The 11,864-nt window shown below is 43.9% G+C and overlaps 1 protein-coding gene across 1 annotated transcript; it reads left to right on the plus strand.

Moving 5' to 3' along the window:
- Positions 1–444: 444 nt before the first annotated feature.
- Positions 445–11,283, plus strand: LOC101361296 (3-keto-steroid reductase). The gene is made up of 4 exons (XM_012558207.2): positions 445–504; positions 3,337–3,540; positions 9,295–9,387; positions 11,130–11,283. The coding sequence occupies exons 1-4, from the start codon at positions 470–472 to the stop codon at positions 11,263–11,265; spliced, it is 468 nt and encodes a 155-aa protein (XP_012413661.1). The 5' UTR covers positions 445–469; the 3' UTR covers positions 11,266–11,283.
- The last annotated feature ends 581 nt before the right edge of the window (positions 11,284–11,864 follow it).

Consider the following 11,864-nt stretch of genomic DNA (forward strand, 5'->3'; position numbering starts at 1 on the left):
CGCAAAACTTTAGTTCCTGAACCCAAACCTTTCCTCTGAAATATGAAGCTTTGGTGCAAATACTCTACTGGCCTTCCTGCAGTGCAGTGCCACCCATAAGCGCCAGGAAATACAACCCGTACTTCCCACGGGTGCCAGACAAGCGCAGGCACCGGCAGTCGGGGGCCCGCCTGGGGCGGGACACTGGCGCTCCGGCGGGGCGGGGAAAGCCGGGATTGGCTAAGGCCGCTGCGTCGCGCGGCTCCGCCTCTCGGCCTATCTCAGCCCACCCCGGCCGGCCCCGCTCGGCAAGCGGTGGCGGAATGCTCATCATGGAGGGCGGGGCGCGGAGTCGGTTGCGCCGGGCAGCGGGGCCTCCCGGATTGGACGACGGAGCGCACGGGCGTGGCCTGGGCCAGCAGCCGGCTTTAAGGCTTCCGAAAACTGAGACTGGTGTCTGCTTGACTGCTTTGAGAGCGAGTGTGCGACCATGCGGAAGGTGGTTTTGGTCACAGGGGCGAGCAGGTGAGTTCTCCCTCGCGATAGCGGAGGCAGCAATGGCTCATGGGTCCGAAGGAGCAGGAGGTACGGGCCAGGGCGACCTGTTACGGACCGACCCCGGGGGCGGCTGCCCTGAGCTTGCCTCTGTGGGAACTCGAACCGAGACCCTGCCCCGCACTTCTCTGGGAACTCCACTGCGCGAGGTACGCGGCGTGGCGGCCCTTTGAGATGCTCAGTAACTGGTGATTTGGATTAAACATGACAATTGAAAGGAAAACTGGAGCGCCAGTACGCCAGGAGCGTCGCGGTGATGACCTTTGGTTATCCAGGGAAAAGGGAACTTGCCAGGTAGAACCCTGCCCCCTCCCACCTTTGACATCTTCTTAAGTATTTCCCTTTAGGGCCATCAGTTCAGTACAGACCTTTAGGGCCAAGTCTTGCATTCCAAGTGTTTTGTCTGTGTAGGATTCTCACCCGCAGCCAGAGTTCAACATCCTTGAACATTAAGACAACGGATGGGGAGATGAAAACAAATACCTCATTGCATCTAGCACAAAGCTAGACACCTAGCATATGCTCTTTAGAAACCCAGAGAAAAGTAACTTTTCCTGTTAAGGCAGGGTACGGTTTGCAACCAGCTCATTGCCAGCTCATTCTAGGGTTGATTATTTGGACACTCGGCCTCTTCTTTTGGCTGTTTTACTTCTTACTTGCGCTTCCATGAAAAATGTGTGGAGGACGAAACTGACCAAACCATTTTTCTACTTGTTACATTTGGAGTTTGCCAGGAGTTAAGACAGGATATGTGAAAAGTCATTTAGAAATTGCTCCACTTTCCAATATCTGTTGATGTTATTGCTGTTCTGAGTTGCCAGAGAGTAGATTCTGACTTATGGCGACCCCATGTGTGCAGAGCAGAACTGCTCCATAGGGTTTTCAAGGCTGTGACCTTTCAGAAGCAGATCGCCAGGCCTGTCTTCTGCCCTAACTGCGTCTGTATTAATTAAGCCAGTGTGATAGTTGTCTGCAGTTGGCAGTGTGTTGAGTGTGTCCTCTTAGGAGCGACTTTGACAACTGATGTAGTAGCTTCCTGTGTAGTAGGTGTTTAAATAAGTCAGGATTGATTTTGCGTATTTCTTTTACGTATACTGTGAAGTGTGCAATTGTATATTTATATCAAAGGGCTACTATTCTCAAGGGAGGATGAACAAAACATACATATATTTGGTGCTCTGTTGGTAGGGCGGAGCCCTGGTGGTGCAGTGGTTAAGAGTGCAACTGCTAACCAAAATGTTGGCAGTTTGAATCCACCAGCTGCTCCTTGGACACCTTACAGGACAGTTCTACTGCCCTATAGGGTCCCTATGAGTTGGAATCAACTCGATGACAATGGGTTTTTTTTTTGGTTGGCAGGGCCAACTGCCTAAGTGTGGAAGGAGGCAATCTGAATGTGTAGGCTGCTGCCTTTCACTGCGACCTACAAATGAACCTTGTGCTTAGTAGGACCAGATGTGTTAGCTTGGTTTTGGCTGGGATACGAATATGTGCTGACTTCTTTTACTGGGGCATCCCAGCTTTTATCATGGCATCCTTCCCCTTTTTCCTGAGCGCATGTCAACATTTTCAGAAACTGCTTAGCTAAGTATGTGCGGTATACGGCACCTGGCCAGCCCGACTGCTTTATCTATTTCCAGACGAGAGGGAATAGGGTCTGCCTGCAACACAAGAAGGGTGCGTGCAGGCCATCTCCATGTGTTGGCTGCAAAGCGAGACCCAGTGGCCAGGGGAACCAGTGCCCACTATTGAAGCTGATTTTGTTCTGTCCTTTCTCCATATGAGCGTTTTTCCATCCAATGCCCATGTGACTCGTGTCTTTCTTGGAGACCTTGACACCTGCCAACCACGGAGTGGGTTGACATCCCAGGGCTGCTGCTCCTGATGGCATTATTATGCTCTTTGCTATCCTCCATGTGGTGGACCTCCTCCCCTGGAGGTGGTCACAGGTATCACTTGCTCAACACCAAGGTATCTACCTAGCTCATCTTTGGATTACTGATAGTGCCAGGCTCTTTTGGGGTTGCTATCTCTTTGTCTGGAATCAGCTGCAATCTTGGATGAGAACATCTTACTCAGACTTTCATTGCTATCAGCCAAGCTGGTCTGACTGTCCCCAGCTACCATGTAGTTTCACAATCCTTTTTCTGAAGTAGTTTGTCTTTGAGCAGTGTGTTCCTTGATCTCATATTTCCTCTGTTCCTTCTATCTACTTAATCATGTTGAGTTCTTTCTCATCTTATTGGTTATTTGATCATAGAGTTGAGAGGGACTTGTACCTCCTGCCATGTTACTGATGCCTCTTCCTGAAAGATTCAACCATCCCCTTATCAGGGATCTCTGGTGGCCATGATATCAACAGGTGAAAGACACCGGCCCTTGAGGAACCTAGCAGCAAAGTAAAACATGCACACAGGAAACAGCTGGTAAGATGCTCTCTTCGGCACTTGCTGGTGATGGTATTGAGTCACTTTCATGGGTGACATAAGTGCAAAATGAAAACCAATGGCAGGATAAGCTCTGTATTAATAGAAATGATAAAGGACAACTCTTATCTGCAGTCCGGTTATTGTGTCTCTGAGCTTTTGCAGAATGAGAGAAACACAAACTGGACAGTGTCCTGAGCAAGTGGCTGTTAGAGTGTGGGGCGCCTCCTGCCTTAAATAATTTTTGAATCTTTTCTGTCTGCCTGGACTCCTGATTAGAACTAAAAGTGGCAGAATTAGTTTTCAGATCCAGAGAGAAATGCTTCTGACACTGTCCCTAATCACGCGTTTCCTGTGCTTGAACTGCCCTTTTCAGTGGCATTGGCCTGACCCTCTGCAAGCGGCTACTAGCGGAGGACGATGAGCTTCACCTGTGTTTGGCATGTAGGAACGTGGGCAAAGCGGAAGCTGTCCGAGCCGATCTACTGGCCTCTCACCCTACAGCCGAGGTCACCATTGTGCAGGTGGATGTTAGCAACCTGCAGTCGGTGTTCCGGGCCTCCAAGGAGCTCAGACAAAGGTATGCCTCTTGTTGGTGGGTTTTCTCTCATGTAATTGTCTAAAAAAACGTTTAATAAGAAAGGACTGGAAATCCTAAAAAGGAATAGGCATAGTGTAAGAAGTTATGCTAAGGAAATCTGTACAGAGTGAACCTCTTTCTTCTCAGTACCACATTCTTGCTCAGGATCATGATTATTTCTCAAATTTCTCTGGTATTTCTGAGTACACCCTGAAGTGACACTAATGTAATTCCTTTGATATCTTAATGCGGTTTTTAACATCTCTTCTCCACATAACAACTTCATTAAGTAAGTTTAACAGGTACTGAAATTTATCAAGTGGAGAACCTGAGACTGAGATACAGAAATTTGCCTAAGAAGGCCACCCAACTTTGTATTGATTGGGTTGGACTTTGTATGGATTGGGTTGGACTTTGTATTGACTGCGTTGTCCTAGAGCCCAGGTCTTCTTCCCACATCTTCAGGGATTTTCCTGTAGGTCAGTAGAGATTTGTTTACATCACACAGTAATTGGCATATAATAGGCATTTGATAAATATTTGGTGTATGAAAGAATAGAATCTTTGACTGTATAAACCCCTTGAAAATGTACACAGAATTGCATATAGATGTGCAATGCATTTTTCTGGGGAGAGAGGACATGTATGTTTTAAATTTTCAGAGGAATTTGTGATCAGAAAAAGTTAAGAACCCTGTACTAGTCCATGCTGAACCCTAGGGCTATCTGGAACAATTAATGTTCAAGTGTTTTTGTAGTTGGAGCCCCTAAGAAACAAGAAGCTACTTTATTTTCTTGGAGAGTAAAATGTAGCACAGTAGAAACAAATAAGATCCTATATCTTGCTAAAGACATTTTCTGAAGAATGCATTTTATTTATGTTAAGTAATATAGTCATTTGCATCTCCCTGTTCCGAATGCACAGGTTATAAAGCAAAGGCAAAAGCTGGCTTTTTTTTATCCCAACTCCTCTTGTTGTGGCCTTAGCCCTCTGGAGTGTGGTTTCTATCTCCTCTACTCCTGAGCTCCTAGAGTTTTCTGCCACATCATCCTTCTAAAAAACTCAGGAGATTTTCTAGGTTCCTGTTTCGTATAAACTGTGATATGTTCCACATTCCCTACTCCACTGTAAATTATAGTTTCCAAGCTTGTGGAACTGCTCAGAAAATGTCATAACAGAGTTAAGAACTATAGGGTCAAAAGAGAAGTTATGAGTTTCAAATCATATTTGCTGATGTTCTTTCCCCAAATTGTCTTAGCTAGCTGGGCGTCTTACCTGTATTGTATAGATTTAGTCATATTTTCTTATTGAAAGGATAGAATTTTCATTCTCAGTTAATAATAGCCCATTCCAATACGGTTGACTTTTGAGATTTTACGTTTTAACATTTGTACTATTGACTACTCTCAAAGGTTCAATATAGTAAATTATCATTTTTATGTAGCATGGATTTAAGCTAGTGAGACTGATGGATAGAAGGGAGCACTAAGATATTAAGTGAGTTGTCCCAGCTACCTGTCATTCATATTTTAGTGAAGCTTTGATGTATTTATTTAATCCTCAAAACAGCTTTCTTTGAGATGGGTGGTATTATCCAAATTTAGGTGATGATGACTGTAGTGATATTCACAAGTTTGGGAATATGTGAATGTGTCCAGATAGATCCCTTGCTTATGTCAAGGATCTATTGCACTTAATAGCCCAAATGGATATCTTTGGGCTGGGAGGTAAATTAGGGCTGGGGTAGAGCTTCCAGGTGCCCAGAGCAGCGCCCTCCCTGACACATGGTCTGTCTGTCTATCTGTGTACTCTGTTCCATTAAAAAATCAGACTAGTTGCCATCGAGTCGACTGACTCATGGTGACCCCATGTGTGTCAGAGTCGAATTGTGCTCCACAGGGATTTCAGTGGTTAATTCTTCAGAAGTAGATCACCAGGCCTTTTCTTCCATGCACCTCTGGGTGAACTCAAATCGCCAGCCTTTTGGTTAGCAGCTGAGCGTGTTAACCATTTGTACCACCTAGGGACTCCTCTAAGTTCTGTTAACCCACTGCCGTTAAGTCAGTTCCTTCTGTTCTATTAGATATGTGCAAATGAAGACTAATAAGAAGCAATGATTCTGTTTTATCCAAAATGGAGCAACTGTGTCAAGCATTTAATCTTTGAGAGTAGTTAAGTATGTTATTTTACTGAAGCCAGACCTTGATTTGGTGTTCTGGTGTAGTTTCCACTCTTTGCTAAGCATATCCTAGCAAAATATGTTAAAATTCTTTTTTTCCCCCTAAACTTTATTTATTTTGTGGTTGTTGTTGAGAATATATGCAGCAAAACACATACCAGTTCAACAGTTTCTACATGTACAATTTAGTGACATTGATTACATTCTTCGAGTTCTACAGCCATTCTCACCCTCCTTTTCTGAGTTGTTCCTCCCTCATTAACATCAACTCACTGCCCCCCTAAGGTTCCTGTCTAATCTTTCAAGTTGCTCTTGTCAATTGATCCCTTAAAGATGGTTCTTAAAAGAGCATAATGCTCAATCAAGACGGGCCTTTTTTATTAATTAAGCTAAACTGTTGTTCAGTTTTAAGATGACTTTGAAATATGTAAATATTCTTAAATGAATGTTTGCAAATTAGGTAATGGGACAGCCAACAGTGGATGGACCCACAGTGTCTTTGTGGCATTGACGTAGATGACCTGATGGTATCAATATCAGCATTTTAAACACTGTATTTAGTAATTAGAGTCATCTGGCTACAAATTATGTATCAGATGGTCAAGAAATATGTGTCAGTGATCTGTATTAGTAACTATGTATGTATTTCAAGGTGCCTGATTAGTAGCTATTGTCCCTGTTATCCTGGGTGATACAGAGGACACAGACACCCATGTGGTACATAAAATTCTGGGAGATGTTCTGAATAATTATGGTGTCTGAGAGTATCATTAGAACAGGCTTTCCCTGTCTTGAACCTAGTTTAAAAGGGTACACATAGATTAAGGCTTATATAGGTTTGAAAATGAAAAACCTTTCAAGTCAGCAGTTCACAGTTCTCCCCATGACAAGTGACCTGAAGGAAGCCTACCAAGAGTACCTTACCCATATTCAGCTTTTGAATCTCATTGTTTGCTTGTGAATTTTCTTCATCACCTGCCCATGAGCACTGAGGGTTTCCATATAGAACTCCTGCTTTAGTAGATCTCTTGGTGTTCAGGTTCCAGCATGATAAGATGAGACCAGATAAATGCCAATATTACACAAACTTTATTTTCAGCTAGGGGAGGACATAAATTAAAAAAAAAAAAAGAAGTAAAAAACTTGCTAGGACTACAAGAGAGCAAGTTTAATAGGCATAAAATTGTGATAGTACCTGTCTTAGTCATCTAGTGTTGCTATAACAGAAGTACCACAGGTGGATGGCTTTAACAAAGAGAAATGTATTTTCTCACAATCTAGTAGGCTAGAAGTCCAAATTCAGGGTGTCAGCTGTAGGGGAAGGCTTTCTGTCTCCATCAGCTTTGGAGGAAGGTCCTTCTTGTTAACCTTCTCCTGGACCAGGAGCTTCTCCATGCAGGAACCCTGGGTCCAAAGGACGCGTTCTGCTCCTGGTGCTTCTTCATTGATAGTATGAGGTCCCCAACTCTCTGCTTGCTTCCCTTTCCTTTTATCTCTTGTAAGATAAAAGGTGGTGCATGCCACACTCCAGGGAAACTCCCTTTACATTGGATCAGGCATCCCACCTGAGTTCCTCTTTAACCACCGGCAGAGACTATGATTTATAGCACATAGGAAAATCACAAAATGGAGGATAGCCACACAGTACTGGCCTAACCAAGTTGATGCATATTTTGGGGGGACACAATTCAATCCATGACACTCTACCTTTTGGCCCCCCAAAATTTATATCCTTGCCAATGTAAAACACGTTCACCTCATCATATCATAGCAGAAGTCTTAAATCAGCTCCAAGTCCAGAATCTAAAAACTCCTCTTCATCTGTGAAATCTAGAATACAAGTTATCTGCTTCCAAAGTACAATGGTAGAACAGGCACAAGCTAGACATTTCCATTACAAATGAGAGAAATTGCAGGGAAAAAAGGGATAACAGACACCAAGCAAGTCAGCAGAACATATTGCATTAGCCTTCAAGGCTTGAAAATAATCTTCTGTTCTCTGAGACCATTCACACAATGGCCCTGCCCTCTAGACTCTAGGTATTGCCCACACTCTCCAGATTCTGAGCGGAGGCCCCTCACCTCTGGGCTTCAACTCTGCCTTCCAGGCCCACTGGGACAGCAACTCTGCCCCCTCAGCTTCAGGCGCACCATTCTCCTAGTCCATCTGAGTGGCAGCTCCACCCTTAGAAACACCAGAGGCCATGGCTCCACCTTTGAAACCCCAGAGGTCGAGGCCATACCTTTTGAGACTGAGGCAGCTCAGCTTTTTGTGTTCCTTGTCTCTTCAGGTTCTGCTTCCTGGTTCCTTGGCCTCTTGGCCTCTCAGACCTCAACGCCCATATCTGCCCTGCTGGGCAAGTGTTCCAAAGCTCTGTAGCTCTACCAGTAAGTGCCTGGAGGCACCCTACTCTGCCACGAAGCCTCCTGTACAAAGGCGCTCAGCTCTTTCACTCCATGGGTCGGCTCCAGTGCTTGCTGGTACTGGTCTCCTGGTTCTCCTGCTGCCAGTCCTCTATCCATTTACAGTTTCAAAACTGCTTCCACATTTTCGGTATCTGTTAGAGCAGCACTCCACTCCCAGTACCAAATTCTGTCTTAGCATCTAGTGCTGCTATAACAGAAATACCACAAGTGGATGACTTTAACAAAGAGAAATTTATTTTCTCACAGTCTGGTAGGCTAGAAGTCCAACTTCAGGGCCTCAGCTCCAGGGGAAGGCTTTCTGTCTCTGTTGGCTCTGGAGGAAGGTCCTTCTTGTCAATCTTCTCCTGGACTAGGAGCTTCTCCGTGCAGGAGCTCCAGGTCCAGAGGATGTGCTCTGCTCCCAGTGCTTCTTCCATGGTGGTATGAGATCTCCAACTCTCTGCTTGCTTCCCTTTCCTATTATCTCTTGTAAGATAGAAGATGGTGCACACCATACTCCAGGGAAACTCCCTTTACATTGAATCAGGAATGTGATCTGAGCAAGGGTGTTACATCCCACCCTAATCCTCTTTAACCCCAGGCAGAGATTATGATTTATAACACATAGGAAAATCAAAAAATGGCGGACAACCACACAATGCTGGGAGTCATGGCCTAACTAAGTTGACACATATTTTTAGGGAATACAATTCAATCCATGACAGTACCTAGTATAGAGGACAGAACTGGAAGAAGCATTGACCAGAGAGGGCTTGACTTCAGAGCTCATTACCTGTTGCCGTCGATTTGATTCTTACTCATAGCACCCCTATAGGACAGAGTAGAACTGCTCCATAGGGTTTCCAAGGAGCAGCTGATGGATTCAAACTGTTGACCTGACCTCTTAACCACTGTGCCACCAGGACTCCATTAAGGTACCCCAAATTCTGTTTGAAGCCACCCTTAAAAAAAGAATACTCAAATATTTACCCTAACTAAAGAAAAACTGTTGAGAAAGAAGTAGTGTAACCCTGATGTGTTATATATTATATTCCCTTTAGCTTGCTGTGGCCATCTTTTTGTTTCTGGAAGTATTTTCTGTCCTTGCATAGACCTTCTTTATTCTACTCCTTCTAAAGATACAATCTTGTCTTGGTGTTTACTTGCAGGTTTCAGAGATTGGACTATGTATATCTAAATGCTGGAATCATGCCTAATCCACATCTGAGTATCAGAGGACTTTTTTCTGGCCTCTTTTCAAGGTAACTTCCATTTTCTAGATGGATTGATTGGAGGGAAGGTCTTCAGTTTTCTTGCTAGTTTTGCCCTTGGTATGTTATGTTTAGGGGATGAAAGGTGAGGATGTTGAGAAGGATGAGGACATAGAAGGGGGTGTTGCTGTCATGTCATGAAAGAAAAGCATCTTTTGTGGGGAATTCTACAAGTCATGGCTCTTATGATGTTCTGGGTCTTTGGGACATTCCAAGAAAAACCAAACCTGTTGCTGTTGAGTTGATTCCAACTCATAGTGTCCCTATAGGACAGAGTAGAACTGCCCCATAGGGTTTCCAAGGAGCAGCTGGTGGATTCAAACTGCTGACTTTCCAAGTGGTTGGATTTTTCAGAAGGTCGGTTTTTGGCCTGCCTGAATGTGTCCATTAGCAAGAATGTTTCAGAATTAGGCAGTTCTCAGTGAGACCCCAGTACCCAGAAAGGCTACTTCTGACAGCATTTCCCAGCTGTATGTCAGGCGCTCTGACCAGTAGGCTGGGGATATACAGAGAACTAAATATCTTCCTGGGAGATTCTCAATACACACTAGTATAGTGGCTTTCAAAAAGTGTTAACCACAACCCACGGTAAGAAATAAATTTTATTTTACAACCCAGTACACTTACTCATAAATAGATATTCTGACTCTTGTTGTATGCTGCTTATTACACTGCTACTTTTGCTTTACTTCTCTCCCATTAAAACAAAACAAAAAGAACCCAGTGGTCTCAACCTACCTAGTTGATCTGACAACAAAATATTGTATTAGTATGTTCGATACTTCAAGAAGTCCCAGTAGAAAAAGGAATCTGTTTAATTCTGTTCAGCAACTAAACACCAGTCTGTGTAGGAAAGACTTTTTCTCCGTGGCAAAGCTGTTATTCCCTTAGAATAATACCTGTAAACTGATTTGGAAAGAGATTAAGAGAGTTTTAGCAGCAGATTTTTGAGAGCCTCAGGCTCCTCTGGGTGTTGTGAGCTGGAGGACAGAAAGCATTTCTTGAACACCTGTGAAGTGCTGAGCACAGTGTGAAGCACAGTAGATACATCTTATACAATGCTCACGATAACCCAGTGTCTTAAGCTGGATTCTCTAGAGAAGCAAAACCAGTAAAGCGTATAAATATATATATACATATATATAGAGAGAGATTTATATCAAGGAAGTGGCTCAGGTGGTTGTAGAGGCTGGAATGTCCCAAGTCCAAGTCCGAGTCCTTGGGTCAGGCTGGAGGCTTCTCCTGATTCACGTAGCCATAGGGGCTGGCAAACCCAAGATCGGCAGGTCAGACAGCAGGGCTCTGGCTCACAGGCTGCAGAGACTGATACCCAGTCTGGGAAATAAGTGCAGTCCACTCTCATTATTCCTGATAGTTATGTTCTGTTAAGTCCCTGTGAATACTGAGTTAGTGAATACCAAACGAGCTGTATTTGACCTCAGCTGGGAACATGCATGTTGTTGACTGAAAAATGTTGCCACTCTGCACTTGTGTATGCCTGTGAATGACCACAAAAACACCCAAAGTATTGATTTGGGGGTTACAAATAAATGTTAGCAAGTAGGCAAGTCGGCAGATACAGAATCTGGGAATAATGAGAATTGATGGTGTTTTACTCTCGTCATTACAGAATCAAGGAAAAGGTAATGTTTCTTTGGGGGAGGGGAGTCTCTTCAGTGTCTTCAGTTAAAGAAGCTTTAAAAATGTCATATAATTGTCTTCTGCTCTTTCAGAAGGGTGATGCATATGTTCTCCACAGCTGAAGGGATGTTGACCCAGGAAGACAAGACCACTGCAGATGGGCTCCAGGAGGTGTTTGAAACCAATGTCTTCGGCCACTTTCTCCTGGTAAAAAGACTTTGGGTTTAATAAGCCAACACTTAGTGTTCTGATCCTAAAGTTTGCACGAATACCTTACGGTGCTATTTTGTTAATCTCGTTAGTTTGTGGCTAGCATTCTATCTTTGAATACTGAAATAAGTTGGCCAGTCTACTCTTTGAAAACATTGCTTCCCTAAAGCAGTCTATTTATATATTATTTTTCCTGTTGACACCAACTCCGAAGAGCAGAGAGAGAAAGTAAGAAAGAAACAAGGTACAGAACTGAGAAAAGTACACTGGTCCTGTTCTAAATAGTCTTTGAAACTAGGGTTGTCATCAGATAGAATCGGGTAGCAGGCAAGTCTATTAAACAATAATCCATAGTAAATTTTTCATCAGCATCATTTCTGATTTCTTACGCATCCATGTTGTTGTTGTTGCTAGGTGCCGTCGAGTCGGTTCCAACTCATAGTGACCCTAGGTACAACAGAACGAAACACTGCCTGGTCCTGTACCATCCTCACTATCGTTATGCTTGAGCCCATTGTTGCATCTGCTATGTCAGTCCATCTCATTGAGGGTCTTTCTCTTTTTCACTAACCCTCTACTTTACCAAGCATGATGTCCTTCTCCAGGGACTGATCCCT

The sequence above is a fragment of the Trichechus manatus genome, unplaced genomic scaffold, assembly GCF_000243295.1.
Source record: "Trichechus manatus latirostris isolate Lorelei unplaced genomic scaffold, TriManLat1.0 scaffold00145, whole genome shotgun sequence".
Taxonomy (NCBI): Eukaryota; Metazoa; Chordata; class Mammalia; order Sirenia; family Trichechidae; genus Trichechus; species Trichechus manatus.